Here is a 19,282-nt window from a genome sequence, read left to right on the forward strand (position 1 = left end):
ACCATTCTTGTAAATGTTTTAAACTATCAGGGCCACATTTTGAAAGTATGAGATCAACAATGGGCCCCTGTGGCCCTTCAAGTGGTTTACTCCCTTTGCTAGCCATTATTTACGTTTACAGCGTCAACCTCTTTATTGACCTTTTAACGTATAAAACACAGACGTCTTCGTGAGTCCAGATTCTTTTGGCAAAATCTTGGTTAAAGCCCGCTTCATAAACAAACACCTGTTTGTTAAGTTTTATGAAACCTATCGGTTTTTCTCCAATATATTCATTCATCTTTCACTTTTCCACTAATTGTGTAAAGAACATGTAAACACATTTATCAGAGAAACTTCTTCTTGTTCCAGTGGTAAAACAGTCTATACTATATTATGATTGTTTTTATGAAATATTTTATGACATTATACTGTGACATGTTTATGGTTTACTAAACTGTGAACTCTTTATGACATTCTATACTATGATTTTTTTTTAACAACATTTAATGACATTTTTATTACATACTCTACTATGACATATAAGTAGGGGGATATCAAGGAACACACACACACACGTGCATAGATTTTACACCCCTGGACGATTTGGTGTTGCGGCTGGTTTGATCCCATCACAAGATGGTCTGTAGTATGCACTGAGTAAAAGAAAAACAAGATGGCTACTGGATCTTTCACTTTCCTTTTTTACGTCTGGTTTGAAGCCGACGACGTATTGCAGAGAACAGAAGATGACACATCTTTGATGTCTGTGAACAAGGTTTTAGGTTTTTATTGAATCTCAGGCAGAAACATACATGATAATCCTTTATTGCTCAATGGCATTCCACGTCGCGCTCAGCGGCCCATTCTTACATCTAAACCAACAACAAGTAGAACTGAATCAAGCATCACTTCCCGTCTGGTTTTGCTGTGAAACTAAATAATGTAGTAATATAGTAGTAGCCAAACTTGCTGTGTGTGTAATTGTGTATTGAGGGAGGGTGGTCTCTTTCTGGCAAATCTTCACATGATGCAAAATCCAGACTTCTAGTCCACTTTCAAGTTTATACTGCTTATTATAAATACATATATTTTCTTTATTCATACAGATTCATTCATTATTCTCTCTCTACTAGTATATCCTGATAGTAATATTATATATATATACTGTAAGTTCTGGTTTTATGGCTGAAAGCTTAAGGTTTTGGCTGTTGTATGAACGGCTACACGGTCATTCTTCATCAAAACAATGAGACATCAAAAAAGAAACCCTGCAAACCTGTAAATGAAATTTCCTGAATGCATACATATAATTTTTTTCATTACTGATATTATTAACGGTTATATCGACATGGTAGTGAAAACACACTAAAACTTAGGAGTTATTGCCTTAATATTTTTTGCATGATAAAGAAGAGGATAAAAGGGGCAGGGTGGGTTGAGTTTGTACATATTCACACCACAAACGTGTCCAGACAAATGGCATGCAAGACATAAAAAGGAGACGCACTGAACAAGGGGAATAGAAACATTTTTAAACACTACACTCCATGAATGTTATTACACTTATGTGTAGGGGAGATAGACAGCAGGTCTGACACAGAATGTGTAACACTGTGTGCAAAATGTTTTAACATAAGTTTCAGACATGGTCGAACACAAAACAGTAGCTTTAGGAGCACACAACGGTAGTCTTTAAATTTCCTTTTTAAAATATGGCTTATCAAGTTATCACATCTTTTTATTTTTATTTTAGAGACAGACACACAGTTAGTATAATAATTTCATATAATATTTTATGATTGTTTGTCCACCTTGAGGCTTGTAATGTATTCATTTACTTATGTACAAATTGGGTGAACAAGGTGGACAAGGATATTATTTTTCAGTGCTGCGAGAGACCTCTGCAGAGGAGACAAAGGAGTTTAAAACGTCTCGAACTAGAAGGATAAACCATCTAACATTGTGTTTTTTTAGCCCCTCCACTTGCTATTAGCTTCATTAGTGTAAAATAGCCAACGTTAACATCAGTCAAGCTAACGTATACCTGGCCGTCTAATGGCTGCAATTCACACTGCTGGTTCACATCTGATTAATTTCCCCACCATAAAACTTATTCCGGAAACCAAAACACCACGCCGGATTAAATTGTATTGTATGTACTTTCAAAGCAATGTTTGTTCTCATCTGTCATGTGGGTGGAAAAAAATCCTGATTCAAGCCAACCATGTGAATGTAGCCTTTGAACTAAACTAGATAACGTTAGCATTAGCTAGCGAGCTAGCCTACTTCTTGAGCATGTCTTGCAGCGGGCCTGGCAGGTATTTCATCACTGTGTCCATGATGCTCTCCTCTTCCTCCTCGTCGCCACAGCCGGCTGGCACCAGCTTCTTGGGTCGAGTCAAGCTGCCCTCTGCAGGCTCCTCCGCAGCAGCTGCTGCCTCAGCCTCGGCCTCCTCGCGCTTTTTCAAGCCATACTGTTGTAAGAACACAGAAATAAGAATTTGTGGAAGAGTGAAGGGTGCAAAGGAAATGCAGGTAAAGAAAAACAACAGAATTACAGGACGATGAATGTTTTCTTTAAAGCTGTCAGATATGTTATCTGAATTTCATGATATTTAATGCAATATTATCTGTAAACTGTGCATTTAGTGGGTTGGAGCTGCAGATGTCCTAAACTGAGAAATGTAGATTGATTCTGCCGGTCATCTGTCAGGTGGACAACACCAGTGTGTCATTTCTAAATGTCTTCAACATTTTACAGCTTTTGTTTTTGTGATGGTTGCCTTCTGGGTCCATTTGTGTCACATGACCATACATTTCTAATGTGGCCAACAAAATTGCAGCGCTGTTTTTTGTATGTTGTTTTAGCTTGTTGTGGAGTTCAAAGAACCAAAAACATCTATTATTGCAGCTTTAAGAATCGATGTTGCCTTCTGCTGTAGCATCATGGGATGTCATTTTAGATTTTTGTGAGTGTGTGTGTTATTGCAGATACTGCGCATTGTTAATAATGCTACATCCATTACATTTGGGTTTAATTCAATTGAATGACGGTCTTAGCTGGACATGATTTACTTGGAAAACGGGCAGTGTTTCTTTATTTTAAGGTGCCATGTCGGGTATATAAGCATTTTTAGGCAAGTCAGTCTTCCAGTTGTAAAAAAACGCACACTGTTTTGAGCAGCTGCTAACCCTTCATCTTTCTCTTTCTCTTTATCTTGTTCCTCTTTCAACAAAGCTTTGGAATATGTCAAGAACAGAGTAGATGTCTTGGGTGCTGCTTTTCAGTGTTCACACTATGACAGTGCATGTCAAAGAATTGTGTGGTATTTGTTTGAAAGGCACACAACAAGAAAATCACACCAGCTTTGAAAGCGGTTGCCACCCAAACTGCTAAAAATGGCATTTAATTCCCAAACAACTAGAGAAACAGCTTTACATATGGCACTATTATCCGTGACTCTCTGGTCTGATCATGTGTAAAAAAACAGACTTCAGCTATAATATGGATGTTTCTCGCAGTATCTGGCACAGCGGGGAAAAGCTCTTGAGGACACTGACAGAAATCCTTTCGGAAACGAGCACTTTGGGAGTTGTTCCTCGCTCTTTGTTTTCCTCCGGGATAACTTAAGAAGAATAGAGGCGCCGAGGAGCCAGGGGAAGAGGCCGCTTTTCATCTCGCTGATTCACAGTATTCCCCTCAGAGCTGCCCCACCCACAGACTGCCTGTCTTTCACACTGTCTCTGCAGTGAGGTGCTTACACTGCAGCCCCGCAGCCTCACATTTGTTGATAGGGGAACTTACAGAATACACTGTCTGAGTATGAACTTACACTAACTGCAGAGAATAAAACCTGCATCATGCTAATGCTGATTCAGAATGAAAATTCATTGGTGTATATTGAGTTTTAGACATAATGCAATTTATAAACATGCAAAACAAAAGATAAACCTGGACAATGGATTCAGAATTTATATTGCAGATTTCATTATTACAGTTGTGTCTAAATCATAGGAACAGTTTACTGAACAAGAATTTGTGCAGCAGACCCACCCATTTCTGTCTAAATAAATCATAAATCTAATTTATTCTTATTAATCATGGCTCCTCATTTTGCTCATCTACTGCTTTCTGAGTTCTGTACAGCTCCCTCCTGATCCTCCACTGATCTATTTTAAAATGACATAAAAGCAAACAGAAATAGTCTGATGATCGTCTATGTCAAACGCATGTCTGTTATAAAAAAAGATTTTGCTGTCATGTAGCCAAGATCAGAAGCCTTTAGAAGCTACTTAAACATGAAAAGAGAGGAAGGCATCCAAAATCATCAAAACTACATACACGGATGTGACTCATACAGTAGATTTTGGCTTTTGTTTTCTTTCGCTCCAGTTTAGTGTTCATAGTTCATTGTGTTGGTGGCTGTTTTCCCAGCTATGAGACACTGGCTGACTTGGTTCCTTGTGTTGGCTTAATTACAACTTATTCCACTCAGTCATTACGTTATTAAACCGCATGCCATTGTCATTATACCTTATCTCTGATGCCTTGCCTCATGCTTTCCCTCTCAGCCTCCATCTTGGAATATTTGCCCTTCCTCTCCTCCTCTTGCTGCCTCAGGGCCTCCTGTCTTTCCTCTTCTTTCTTGGCTGCGTCGGGGTCCTCCTCCTTCTCTTCCCCACCCAGCATCTTGCCCACATCAGGAGGACCACCTGAGAAAGGAGAAAGAGAGAAAAGTATAATAAAATAAGACACAATGACAGCTCAAAGAGGCCTCTAGAGCTACATACATACATACACTTCTGGGACAGAAATAGAGATGTTACCTCAGGTGAAGCCAAAGCAGAAAAACTACTATTATATTGTACAAATATACAATGTTTTCTGATGTCAAGTTTAATAACTTTCTCCATTTTCTTTCCAAATGCTATTTGTTATTTTACACACCGTGTTTCTGAAATCACTCAACATTGTTAGTTTAGTTAATATGTCCATGTCTTAGTGAAAATCTGTGTTTTGTATGTTTATAAAACAAAGAGTTATTGTACTGCCCTTTTTATAGATTCATCCAAGGCGTTTGATACTGTGGACCATGGCATTTTATGCTAGATGTTATCAGATATAGGCCTGTCTGACCAAACTGTTGGTTGGTTTTCAAACTACCTTTCAAATCGTAAGCAATGTGTACAATTCAGCGGTCTCTCCTCCAGCTTTCTTAATGTCACCAGAGGTGTTCCTCAAGGTTCGGTCTCAAGGACCCACCCCTTTTACAATTTATGTAAATGATATGTGTCAAAATATTGATGCCTCTGTACATCTTTATGCCGACAATACTGTTGTATACTAGCACTGTTACCCTTGCATTTGAAGGTCTGCAGTCTGCTTTTAACATTATTCAGTCGCACCAATTCCATCTCAGGTTGGTGTTAAATCCGGACAAGACAAAGGTCATGTTTTAAATTGTTAACACCTACAAATACTTAGGCATCACTATTGATGACAACCTCTGCTTTAAACACCATATTGACAATCTTTTAAGGAAACTGGGCTTCTTCTTTGGAAAAAAGGCCTGCTTCTCCACCAGCACTATGAACTTGAGGTTCATAACCAACTGTGAACTGTGAACCCCTCACACACCATTGCACGCTGTACTCTTTAGTCAACTGGACATCACTATCAATGCGCAGATATCTGCACTGGTACAAATTCATCTATACATCCATGCTTGGACTGCTGGCCATCTACATATCCACTTACATATCACACAGACAGTACATCACTCTGTCCGTTCACTCAATTCACACGGAACTTGGAAAAAAGGCCTTGTCGTACTCGGCCCCCTCAACCTGGAACACGCTTCAGCAGGAACTTAAGCTGTCCAACTTGATACCTCTAGGAGATTTAAAAAATCTGGAGAAATCATCTGTCGGTGTTTGCTCTTGCAATACCTAATTCTACGCACTTTGCACTTTCAATGACAATTAGGTTATGATGTTTTATTTGATTGTTGCCTCTGTGTTTAGTGTCCTGTCTGTAACTTGTATGGTACTGTTACCATCTGATCAGGTCTCTCTTGAGAATGAGACCCTGTGTCTCAATGAGATTTTACCTGTATAAATAAAGGCTAATTTTTAAAAACCTTCACTGCTCTATTAGATTAAGATATACAACATGTTGTTCTTTGTTGTATCCTATTATCATAATTTAGGTTTAACTGCTGTGTTGTAACGTAATTTATTTTCTGTTTCATTAGTTTTATTCATTTGGATTTTGATGCATTGGCAGGACTCGACATTTGACATGTACTGTATCCTGTGGTGTTTTGATGATGTCTCTGCACTACTTTAACATCTCCTGGCACAAAATAACTAATACTGGACTATCATTATCTTTCATGCTATATGTTGTATACATTTTATATTTGATATATTTATCGATTTTGAATATTTATTTATTTATTATTATTTTTTTAAGTTCTCCTTTGACCTTTATACTTATTATTACTTATTAAAGATATCATATTTACTCCGTATTCTTTTACATCTGCTCCCTTTTAACTACTTACACGTTCTACTGAAGACTGTAATGAAGCATTTCACTGCACATAGTGTTTCTTAATTAAGTACTTGACAAATCAAAATCGAATTAAATGTTAAACGCAAATATCTGACTTTCCCCCATGCAGCACAACTCCACTGCTGTAGGAAAGTTTTGACTAGCAACCAAATATAATTTTAAAGGTTTATTTCACATTTTGTGCATTTCTTTAATTCTGTCAATTTCAACACAAATTACACATTGTAGCAAATGAAATTGAAATAAAGGGATTCTTTTTAGAATATAAACTCATTCTTAAATTACTTAACCCCCCCAAATGTCCAGAAACAATACTGAAGACATGCCCTCGGTGTCCTCAGTGGTAGCTACAGCCCTGATGGTTTGGAGGTCAAGAGATGTGAGAGAGTAACAGTATGAATATGATTTTTGCTTATTACACAACAAGGCACGAGCCCTGAAATACGTCTTACGCAAGGCTTTTTACTGTCCCTGTAGGAGTTGAACATCCCATGAAATAGTGCCTTGTGATACCAAAGCAGAAAAATGCTGAGCTTTGCAAGCGAGAATAAGCTGTCACCGAGCATTAACAGAAAAGAAAGAGATGAGGAGAAAAGCCAAAGGTCTGAAGAATTTGGGAAAAGACAGGAGCGCATAAGTAGGGAAGATGAGGGGGGTAAAAGAGAAGAAGAAAAATAAGGACAAGAGAGATAGGATGTGCGTATACTGCTGAATTTTGTGACAAAACAAGACATATTTAGGGAAAACAGGGAGAGCATAAGGAGAGGGAGAGAATCTGTCAGAAACTATTCAGTCCTATTAGCTGAGCTGTTCCAGTTAGTGGGATTACCCAGCGGTTTCTGTGGGACCGGAGAGAGAGGGAGAGTGTGACAGTTGAATAAATAGAGGGAGGGAAGGAAGGGAGGGAGGAAAAGAGTGATGAAGAAACAAAAATGAAAGTTAGAGGTAAGTCAGGATGAGGAGGGGGAGAAAGGTTGAGAGGCAGACAAGGGGCATCTGAGGAGATAAAGCAAGCGACCAAGAAAGAAAGACAGAGCACTCCTTCTGTCTGCAGCTGCCCCCGGTATCGTTCGTATTTTTGACTCATCAGCATAAAGAAAACAAACTGCAGCAAAATGCGGAGAGATAAAAGACAGGAGAGACAGAGGAGAGGATGAAGTGGGAGGGGATGAGTGCAAGAGCAAAGAAGGAGAAAAAGAAGGATAGAAAAAGAAATAAAAACATCAGTAAAACCGCAGGCTATAAAAAAAAATGAATAAGGTTTGCGCAATTTACAAGTTCTTATTTTCAGGAGCTCATTTTTGATATATTGTGGTGACTGTGCAGCACTGTATGAAACATCTTCTCGAATCAAATAATAAACCGTCCTAATCTAGCTAAATGAGCAAAGTAGCTATTTAAAGCTGCATTTAATTATATTGACTTTTTTCTGAAAGAAGAGCAGATCCCATCTGTTTGATCTAAATTAACAGTACACATATGAACACACATGAACACACATGACACATGAACACACATGAACAACGCTGAACTCTCAAGCGTATACTGAATCACTAGTGACACATTCATTACGTCATCTCGTTGCGGCCTCTTTCTCTGCAATGCTTGATTGGCACCCAACTGAAGAATGAACAACTATTAATGTTGGCGTAATGATAGTCGATGGAACTATTAACCATTAACTTTCCTTTTCTTTGCTGAAGATTTGGTTAAAATGTATGCTACATTCATGCAAATATGGTTTAAAAAGAGAAGTGATGTGCAAGTCCATCCACATAGACAGACAAACTAACGGTATTCTTAGACACAAAGATAGGGGGCATCAATGTGAGACATTTCACTTGGACTTTAATATAACATGCACAGTTGTTCACCATATGCATCGGTAAACAGCTCTAATTTGAATGAGTGGGTCCCAATCTTTGGGAACTTCATCCATTGTTAAATACTGTACATACATAGATTGTAATTCACAGCCAAAGAACCAGGGCAGCATGATCGCCTAAATGGCAGAAGAGACAAAGAAGATGGCCACCAACAGAGACTTCAAATATAGAACACAATGAGGGCTCAGCACCAAAGATGGAAGCCTAATAAAATAAATAAATAAATCAGTAAATCAGTCACATTAATGAGCCACTTGGATTTAACTGAAAGAGACAGATGAGACAAAAATTCATAGAGAGAAAATCAAAGTTGAGGTAATTGCTGTATCAGCATTTGATGAAGCTGACATAGCTATATCTGCCCAACCATGATATATATATATATATATATATATATATATTTTTTTTTTTTTTCTCTTACAAGTGTGTGTATGCGTGAGAGAGAAAGATAGTGGGGATGACAGGGATGAATAGAGCTAAAGAGCATATACAGCAAGCAGCCCTATATGTGGATATAAATAATTGCGTAGTTCCATTTTAAGCTCTCACGCATGAGTTACTGTGTGGCTGAGCAATTTTTCTCATGTGTGTTTGAACGTGCAGTTTGTTTATGTATGTGCATGTCCATGTACAGGATAAGGATGTGCGGATACACATTATGTATGCAAAATATCTGGGGAGACGTTTCACAAAAACGATAACATTTACAACTTAAACTGTTCTTGAGTTAGTGGCCCATATCCCAATTGAAGTGTTACTTTGAATTTTAATCACCACTCACCATTTATACATACATATTGTTTTGAGACTGTTTTATATTAATGGTGTTGCTAGGAAACAGCTTGTATCCAAGTTTATTTCCTGTCAGTTTAAGCAAACAATGCGACAGGGATTCAAATTGGATCAATTAAGAATTTGCAGCTGAAAAATGGTATTCACTGATGCACCCGTTTTCTTTGACTTGTAATTTATTCAGCAAAACAATGGCGCTTCAAAATTAAACTTCATGTTTACATGCATCGATATCTTGAGTAATGCCAGACTATATCTCAGAATATCCCAGATCGGAGCCAGTGTAAGATCTTGTCTGACATGCAGCATACAGGATTCAGGATCAGTTTATGATCTGGGTACCTGAATATCTTCGATACAGTCCGTGTAAACACCGCTATTGAATCCTCTAAGTGGAGCAATGACTCACAACCAGCTAAGCCTCATTGTCAAAAGATTCCTTTCTCATACACGGCCGAGAAAAAGCCCTCCAGTGCCTCTTCTAACTACACAGTGCCAAACCAAACCCAACTTGGTCTGGTTTCACAAAATCTTATTAGCACATTTAGATCGTCTTTGTCCAAATGTATAAAAAAAAATAAAAAAGGAGGATCCTGAGAGACAAAGCCCTGAGTTATATTGAGCTATGATCCCGGCTCATGCTTTGTGAGCCATTTTAGAGATACAGCGATGTCCTTTCAAACCAGAATAATTCTATTAAGCTCTGAGGCATCACATAAGCTGTGTCGAGCTATGTTTTTGATTAAAGTGTCTCTACTCTATCCCTGAATACTCCATAAGGTTGCAGTAATAGTCGGAATCACACTTAATATATAAGCTAATAAAAGCCTGTAATGGAAAGCTGACAGGTTGGCCTTTAGCCTCCACATTATATTAGACGCGTCAACATCAGCTAAGAAAAAGATGCACTTTGTAGAGAAATCCATCATGCCAATTAAAAGTCAGATGAACCGTATATTTGTATGGAATTTGACTTTGTTTAGGAGTTGATTCGGAGGTCTGCAGCACTGGTTATCCCACACAACAATGTAACGTGATGCCGGTCAAACATGCAGAACCTTTTCAAAACAAGACATTTTTTAACATGTTTTCATGCGGCAACAATCTCTTTCCAACTTTACCAGCAGAGGTAAAGTTATCCCATGATTATTTTCCTGATATTACTTAACTGCTTAGATAAAAAGGTGTCATCTCTCTAATCCTATCCTTCAGAAAGTTCTTCACTAAATCTTTGTTAAATCCAAAGTCTTGAGGGAAAGAGTAAAAGAAGACTAACCTTAGCTCCCCCAGTGCTTGAACCTTTGAAAGCATCAGATAAACGGTACTTATCTACTCTTTTCCCACTCCAGGTTCTGAAGGCAAATCCCCTCTCTAAATCCAAAGTGTGGTGGGAAAGCGGATGAGTGTAAAGATCTAGGTTTGGCCTTCAGGACAGACATAATTGTCTCAACACTTCATTAAAAAGCAGAAAAGGGGGGAAGGGTGACAAATTGGGGAAAGTGTGCTCACTGTTGTTCCACTGTATAATTGATGGCAGTTATGCTTTGAGTCAGTTTAAATGTCCCTCAGGTGAAGCAGCTCTACAGAATGTATCAGGCAGGACAAAGTGAGACAGCTTCATTTTGCACTGGGAGTTAAATTAACAAATAATTAAAAAAGATTTTAAAGGATTTAAATGCAATCCTACTACAGGTATTGTTGTGAGTGGACAAACATAGCATCATCATCTGCATACAGTGGAAAGTTTGGTGTTGGCTTTGAGTCAGTTGAAACCGAAATGGCTTGTTACCAGTTCTGTACAAAATTTGAATAGCAGTAAGCGGGGCTTCGCAAATAATATGGAAAATGCTGTAATTAATGTTGCATCCCTGTTTCACCCCAGTTGCGTGTGGTCATGACGAGATCGCAACATCCTGACACGCATCGATTAAGATGATTAATTGCAGTATGTGTTTAACAAATATCAAAAGTAATAATACATGTTTTACAGAGCAGGTGCAACACATTTATGTATATGTTTAAAAGAAAACTTTTATAAAAAGATCATAGACACCTGCATGTTTCTAATATAAATAGCATTTCCTCTCTCCGTGAATCTCTCTCTCTCTCCCTATTCGTGACTTGGATGGTTTAATGCGTTATTTATAGGATCTGGACATACTGTCAAACAAACACGCTAAGACATACGCACACTGTGTGCTGTAGGAGGAGCTCAAGGTCAATGTGATGAACTGAATTTGATTTGCTTGAGTAGCGCACAAGAAGGAGATGGGGAAGTAGGTCTATAAGACCTGATTCTCTCAGCCAATCATTTTAGAGGGATGCTAAATGTGATTATCTGTACTTTGAGGAGACTGAGCTGAGAAAAGAAGATCTCAAGGTGTCTTCTGTTTTAATTTCAATTTAAATCACACAGTTTTGTCACCCATTAGTGGGAACTAATAAACTTCCTGATTTTATTAGCAAGAACAGAAGTATATCCCAATTCTTTTTATAATGTATAGAATATATACATATATATTTATATATATATATAAATATATATATTATTTCAAAGAGGTCAGGTAATTTCCTTTAACAGCAGGGCACTGTAGTTTTTTGTGAATGATTCTCAAATTGGAATAACTAGTATTTGTTTGGGACTATTTTTTGATGAGGCATAATACACATTTGATGCACTACTGAGTAGAGCAGCAGGATAGTATGTGTGAGATTAACTCAGAGTAAAGTACAGAGTGCATGTTCATTGTAAAGAAGGAGTGTGCCGCCTAGTGAAACAATGTGGCATATAACAACAGTTCTGTGGCACAGATATATCAGGAGTAAGATATATGAGGTCTGGCATAAACAGGTTTTTGTCTGTTCATGGGATTTGAATAAGAACATATATACAATACAACCAGCCTTATTGTTTAATCTCTTGTCAAACAGATCCACTAAACTACACTTTGGTGGGTCAGCTGCCTTTCAATATCATGACAAAGTAACCATCCATTGAAAAACAATGCAAAACGTTGAGCATGGTGACAAGCTTTTAACAAGCACATCTTTTTTGCCTCATTTTACAAAACAATACAAAAACAAAAATGCATTTGTAATTGCCAAAAAGCTTTAAGCCACCCACTGTATTAAGCTCATTTAAGTATTCACAGTACAGCACATAAAAGCCAAGAGTCTTATCAAGAGAGCACATACATTTACCATTTCTGGTAATGAGTGAATGATCCTATTCATATATGCATATGCACATACACATACACAGCCTGTACGACACATTCCACCCTTACACTCATGATATGGATAAGGAACCCGTTTACAGGAACATAATTTAATCACAAGAGCTACTTGGATCGCTTTTGAAATACCATAAAATAACATTGTATATTTAAATATTACATATTAGTACAACTACCATGATTTTGTAATTAAACCTTATACTATTCATGTATTGTCTGTATAGCACTGACTTTTCTGCTGATATAGTCAAGGTTTGACTGCTGCCTGATTGAGCTCCATACCTCGGGACTAATGTCTACCTCACCTAACAGCGCCCTATTCTGTCAAACTAACTTCAACTTTTAGGAGTTGGGAAGTGCAGAGTCAGCGCCAAAGCTCTCAGGAGCAGAAGCAATCAATGCACAAGGAAACCACTCTAACAATTTAAGATAAACTGCAATTTAAGGCAAGGGCTTCCAAATAACAACACTTCTGGATTGATTTAGAATAATCCCAATTGTAGAATGAAGCACAATTTAAATCACCTTTGTTGACAGGCTGATTATTTTTATGAGCCTGTGGGCTACAGTGGTGGCTCACACAACTTAATATAGTGAGTCAAAGGTGCAGCATATTTTAATTTCAAAACTACTTTATTTACAAGTTAAGTCAATATTATTTAGTGGTTACATATGAGAAGTATTAGTTGCATCAGCAGTAATAAGTCTGGATCCCTCTGTTCTTGTGGGATGGATTCATTAGTGAGATATTGCTGACTGTGCCTGTTGTTCAAAAAGTAATTTTTTTAATGGAGATTATTTCTTATGATGAAATGTTAGATTAGAAAAAAACACACGACAGAAATAAATAACAGGGAATAAGATCTGTGTGTGTGTGTGTGTGTGTGTGTGTGTGTGTGTGTGTGTGTGTGTGTGTGTGTGGGGGGGGGGGGGGGGTCCTATGTTACGGGAAAAAAGTATCCTTTTGGTCAAAATGAGCAGATTATGAGTTTTCAGTAAAATGGCAAAGCATAAAGCTTTCGTTAAAAGTGCAGTTAGGTATCTAAACTTTAAAAATTAACAAATAAAGATACAAATCTAAGTTTTAGATTTAACTTTTTGCAATTGTTTAAATACTATTTAATATGAAATATCAAAGTCTTTTAATTTAAATCACTAGTCCAATGCACTGTAACCTTGCAAAAGACCGTGGTGTAGGAATATGGAGCGAGCATGGCTACTGCATAACAGAAAACAAATATCTGAACTCTGCCGATGTACAGCTCTAGATTTGAGTCCTGCTGAATCATCGCAGTTAAACATCGCTCTGTCTTCTTTCAAGTATCTGTAATCAAAGAAGCCATGGAGGATATATTAATGCACTGGCAGCATCCTCATTTTCATAGAGACTTGTCCACACACTCACCACCAAACACCTCAGTGACGGTGTAGCAAATCCACATCCTAACAGAAGCAAAACAACCACAGGATGGAAAAGAGCAAGGTCACAACAGACCATAAGATCTGATCCCTAGTAGTCTCAGAGTAAAACATGGCTTGGTTTATTCAGTTTCTAATTTCTCAAGAAGACTGTAGGCCTATAAATGATTTCCTTGAAGTAGTTTGAAGAGGTTCACATTCTGTGAGGCTAAATATAGACACAGAAGTGCTTTGAGCTAAATTCTAACGCCTGTATGCTAACATGCTCACAATGACAAAGCTAACACACTGATGTTAAGTGGGTATAATGTTTATCTTGTTGAAATAGCTAAGTGTGTTAACATGCTAACTTTTTCTTATACTAAACACAACACTGTTGAGGCTGATGGGAATGTCATTATATTTGTAGATATTTTGCCCTGATAACGGCGCTAGATGAAATATCAGGGGATCACCAAAGTTATTACAATGCATCCTGTGGGGGACATGAATGTGTAAATGTTAATTAAATGTCACCAAAATTTCAAAACTAAAATTGTCAACCTCATGGTGGTACTAGAGGAAACATTCAGAGGATCTCCAAAGTAAGTAGGATGTATCCTCTGGCGAACATGAATGTTCGGCAGGATTTCATGACAATTCATCTGAAAGCTTTTGAGATAGATCAATATAGACCAAAGAGGTGAACCGACCGACCAACATTGCCATATCTAAAGCTATGCTGCTTATTAGTGAGTAGTGGTATTTCTCTTTGCAAGATAAGAGCAGGGGAGACATATTAATCTTTAATTAGTTGCATTAATTTGATAAATGACAAGCCTGACAAGAAATGTGGGAATAGAAAGTCAGTAAGAGTCGGAAAACGTCCCCAGTCAGAATCATGTATTTTATCAATCATACTGATGTAGTAACTTACTACTACTGACCATCAGATTGATTAGCTAGCTAATTGTTTTTTTTCATTATTGGATTGTTTTTCCCCCACAGGGAGCTTTAAAGGTCCAGTGCACTGTCAGCATTTTTGCAGACATATGAGTGGAAAGAGGTCACTGTGTCCCCGTCAGTAAACAAGGAACAGGTCCAAAGACAGCTTGCACTGACAGCAGAATAATCACCCTAATAGGCATACATATTGATTATTAGACACACACACCCGCACACTTTCAATTTTTCTTTCTTGCATCCTTTCTCACTCTCTCAGCTTCCTCGCACACACAAAAATCCATACCCTAAAGTAGGTCTGTGAAGCCTTCATAATTCATCTCGCCTGGAGATGCAGTACACACACACTATGTCCTATACAATATCTATAAAACATCTCTCCAGCACAGGCAGGGTACAGACGCACACACAGGCAAACACCCACACTGTCAAAGAAATTCCCAAAGTCTGCAGGCGGAGTGCAGCCTGACTTCTGTGGAGTAAAAACCAGTATCCAATGCAATGCAGTTGATTTAAGAATTCCTAGCGCAGGCACGAGGCACAGCAGCTATGCAGAAAGAGGCAGTGCTGGCGTCCTCTGCATCCCAATGAGGAGCAGGGGCTCAGCTTCAACTCCACATCCCAACTGTAACTGCCTAACACCTCTGTAAGCTGGACAACAACAGCTCAGCATCCTGTATAACTGACCAGTAATGTGTGCGACTACTGCATTACAACTACCGGTGCCACTTTCCTGCCTTTCCCCTCGAAGCTATAGCGGACAAAGAGTATGAATTACGCGGACAAGGAGGATGAATTACAGGGCCATAATGAGGACTAATTAGGGGGCAAATAAAAGCTAAGATAATATTCTAAAGGATAATACCTGAAGGCTTTAAAGGACAAAAGTCTCATGAAAAAAATGTTAGTCATAGTTCTTGGCAAAATAGCTTTTCTCTATTCCTCTTGCCAGAAAAGACGCCAACAGTGGCTTTAAAAGCATAGACTGCCTGGTTATTAAAGTCATGTGAAAACCTCATAACTCTAATTTTGGGGGGATTCTCATGTCATAACAACATTATAAGGATTATTAGAACATTCAGCCATCTTCGTGCTTAAAAAGTCCTTTTCAAATTTCCCTGAGTAAACTCAAGAATGCATGAAGATCAAGCTAAAAAATAAGGCTGCTGCTGTCCTGAGAAGGTGACATTTTGGACACTTTCACTTGACAGGTATTAGTGTATGACGAGCCCTACTAGTGCTGCTACTGTCCTATTTCTTATGCAGCAGTCCAGGCTTCGTTTACAGAGACCTGAAACGCTTTTGGGGAATCATTAGTCACGAAGACACTTTTTTCTACAAAAGCAGAAATACAGAGCGACAAAGCATGAACAGGTTTCGATAACCTTGACCATGTCAGGTTTTAACAGTCTGGCGTTGTCAAGGACTTGACCAACAGTCATGCACTGCCATAAGAGGTTTTTAAAAGATAGATGCAGAAGAAAAAAAAGAGAGAGAGAGAGGGAATGTGTAGCTGATGTTTGAAGTCAGGACTTTGGTGCAGGACGGATTATCTCAGCCCAGTATCCCCAGTCCTAGTACAGCCCTGCTGCTATTGCTGCAGAACAACCCTTTAAATTCTTTACACTGCAGTGCTGTTAAATCAACCTCTCGCCCGGCAGACTACTCACCTCCCATCGCAGCTTTCATTACAAAATTCATGATGAAGCAGTTCTGTGTTCTCTTCCTTCAGTGGTCAGGTTATCGGGGACAGACCTGCAGCCAGGGGACAGAACACACAAGACTGCATGAATGCCACTGTTAGGACATGCAGTTTTACTCCAGGGCTTTTCATGTGCAAGTGTTTGATGGGATGGGGGAGGATGATGATGAGGCTCGATGCGGACAAGAAACGACCTCCAGACGGAGATCTCCGTTTGGTAAAGGACGCTTTTCCACTTTTACAATAATCACAATATCGTCATACACATTAGATCACTTTAACTCCTGAGAAGTAAGAATTTACATCTTAAAAAGACTCAAAATGTGACCAAATCTAAGGAACAAAAAATGGTGACTAAACTGGGTTAAGATGGCTTTACCATCCAGTACAACAACGTGTCTTGAGTTTCATCGAGGCACCTGCGCCCTTGATTTACAACCAACACTACATCTTATGTGAATTTATGCTGACACTGCCTGGCTGCCTGTCATGTATCCTCGTGGAAATAACCCCCAGAATAATAAAAAGCAGAGGCAGAGGTCAAAGATGAGCAAGTGGAGGCATGCTTTAAGTCAGTACATGGGCCTTGGAGAGCATCACTGCAAGGGCATTACATGAAAGAGAAGAAAATATATATTTTTAAAGATGCTATGCTTTCCTACAAGGTCTTACACTTCTTATGTGTAAGTTTCTATTGAGCATTATGGCATTTTATTCCCTGTGATATGACTATAATAATCCTATATATTCTTACTAAGTATTTGTCTTGGGATTTTAATATAATTAATAGTCATTTTATGATAACCTTAAATTTAAATTGCCATTTCGTTCTATAATATTGCTGCTGGGACTCTGTTTTTTTAAGTTACTCAATTGCGAGTGTATATACCTTAAGCTGCTTTATGGTGATTTGAGAAATGTTATCATTATAATATTCCTATGATATTTATATGGGAGTTGCGTTGCTCAAGACCGACTTTAAGGCGACCTTTTGTACTTTATGATGATTTTTTTTTTACAATCTTTTTTACGACATTACACCCGCACTGGTAGTTTTGCTGCATTTTACAGCATCCCTCTGCCATTGCGGCACAGCAGACTAGCAGAAAAAACACATCCCACTGAAAACTTGCTGCACTGATTATTTTATTGCTGTTCCGTCCTCGAGACATTTTCATTCGCCCCAAAGTCGAATCTGCACCAGCTGAGCGTCCTTCAATCATTTCCTGGTTTCCTTCCTCTTCATCATCTGCAGCAGCAGCATCAGTATCTCCTCACATGAACCCTTACAGTATTCACTCACAGATCCTGGTGCGGTGCAGCATTTTGGCAAAATTACAATAGCCTACCGTACATTATGTACTCCCTGTTAAATAACTGCACCCCACAAGCTTAGATACACACATAGAAGCCAATACGATGCATGCACAGTGTGGAAGTGTATCAGCATCTTTTACCATGCGCACGAGCCTATCACCATCCGGTCCCGTACAGTAAAAGCCACACACACACACAAATATCCCTTGTCTTTGGTTGTTCGGGCTTCATTTACCTTGTTTTGATCCTCCTCCAAGTCTTTATCCCTAAAAAAAAAAGCCTCGTCGCAGTGTTATAACCACCCTTCTTCTTCTGCTTCAGCGGAGAGAAGGAAAACACAAGTTGTGCGTCTTAAAGGGGTGATTGTGCCTCTCTGTGTGTCTTCCTGTGCGGCTCTCAGTTTGCAGACATGCCGGTTGTGTCAGAGTCAGGCTGCAGCGGTGGAGGAAGAGAGTCTATTCCTGCAGGACGAGATGAGAGCATGCAGAGGGAGCGAGGGGGAGGGAGGGAGCACATGAATGTAATATCACCCAAGTGAAGGTTCCATTTTATTTTTCCACAATTTCAACAGAAAATAAACATTTCAAAGTACTTTAAAGGTTCCAATAAACTCATGCAAATACTTGGAATCATAACAGAAGAAAACAATTTAAGATTAACATCCAATCTGCATTTTAATAAGATTTGCCTCCATGTCCTCACAGTTCTTTATTCATTAGTTCATTTAGTCATGCCCTTAGGGTTTAAGGTTGCTTTCACTATCTCACGAAAGATAAATGTATGTTGGCGTACAGGAATATTGTTGCATAAAGAATAAACATATCACAAAAAGGCCCTTATTAAATAAAAAAAAACCCACTTTCAAAACGGCCCTAAACAAATAAAACACTGTTCAGAATTTATTTTACTGTTGAAATTCACATGACACAGAGTTTTAAAGCAGCATAAATAATAATAATAATTCTGTCAAAATGTTGCCACAGTTGCCTATTTGCACATCCAACATACACAGAGAAACATAGCATTAACTTGGAGTCGTGCTTCTACCCACCGGACAAACATAAGTCCAATAACTCTCCTTTTAGCTCTGTTTTTGGTCCCCACCAACTCCTAAGGGAAATATCTGGCTCTTTAGCTGCTAAATGCTCCACTATGTTCAACAAGGTTTGGTGCTGGGTAGGTAGCGGACAGAGGGCTTATCAGAGCTGATCTGCTTGCTGTTGGAAAAAAGGTTAATCAGAGCGATGAGACGAAACTAAAACAGTGAAGTTGCAGGCTGTAAGACCAAGGCTGTGATGAAATTGCATACTAGCATACTCAACCTGTATGTACTGCAGACTAAATGAACAATTAAGTGTCAACGTCATTATTAGCAGACTGTTCACACTGAAGTATACTTAATGTCTTCTCTGCATCACATGACTGTATC

General features: G+C 38.6%; 1 protein-coding gene across 1 annotated transcript; it reads right to left on the reverse strand.

Annotated features, from left to right (window-relative positions):
* Positions 1–745: 745 nt before the first annotated feature.
* Positions 746–18,306, reverse strand: cplx2a (complexin 2a). The gene is made up of 4 exons (XM_029443047.1): positions 18,089–18,306; positions 16,505–16,589; positions 4,517–4,695; positions 746–2,456 (listed from the first exon to the last, which is right to left on the reverse strand). Exons 2-4 carry the CDS (start codon positions 16,533–16,535, stop codon positions 2,265–2,267), a joined length of 402 nt encoding a protein of 133 aa, XP_029298907.1. The 5' UTR covers positions 16,536–16,589; positions 18,089–18,306; the 3' UTR covers positions 746–2,264.
* Between the last annotated feature and the right edge of the window lie 976 nt (positions 18,307–19,282).

This window comes from Cottoperca gobio, chromosome 1, assembly GCF_900634415.1.
Source record: "Cottoperca gobio chromosome 1, fCotGob3.1, whole genome shotgun sequence".
NCBI classification, from domain to species: domain Eukaryota; kingdom Metazoa; phylum Chordata; class Actinopteri; order Perciformes; family Bovichtidae; genus Cottoperca; species Cottoperca gobio.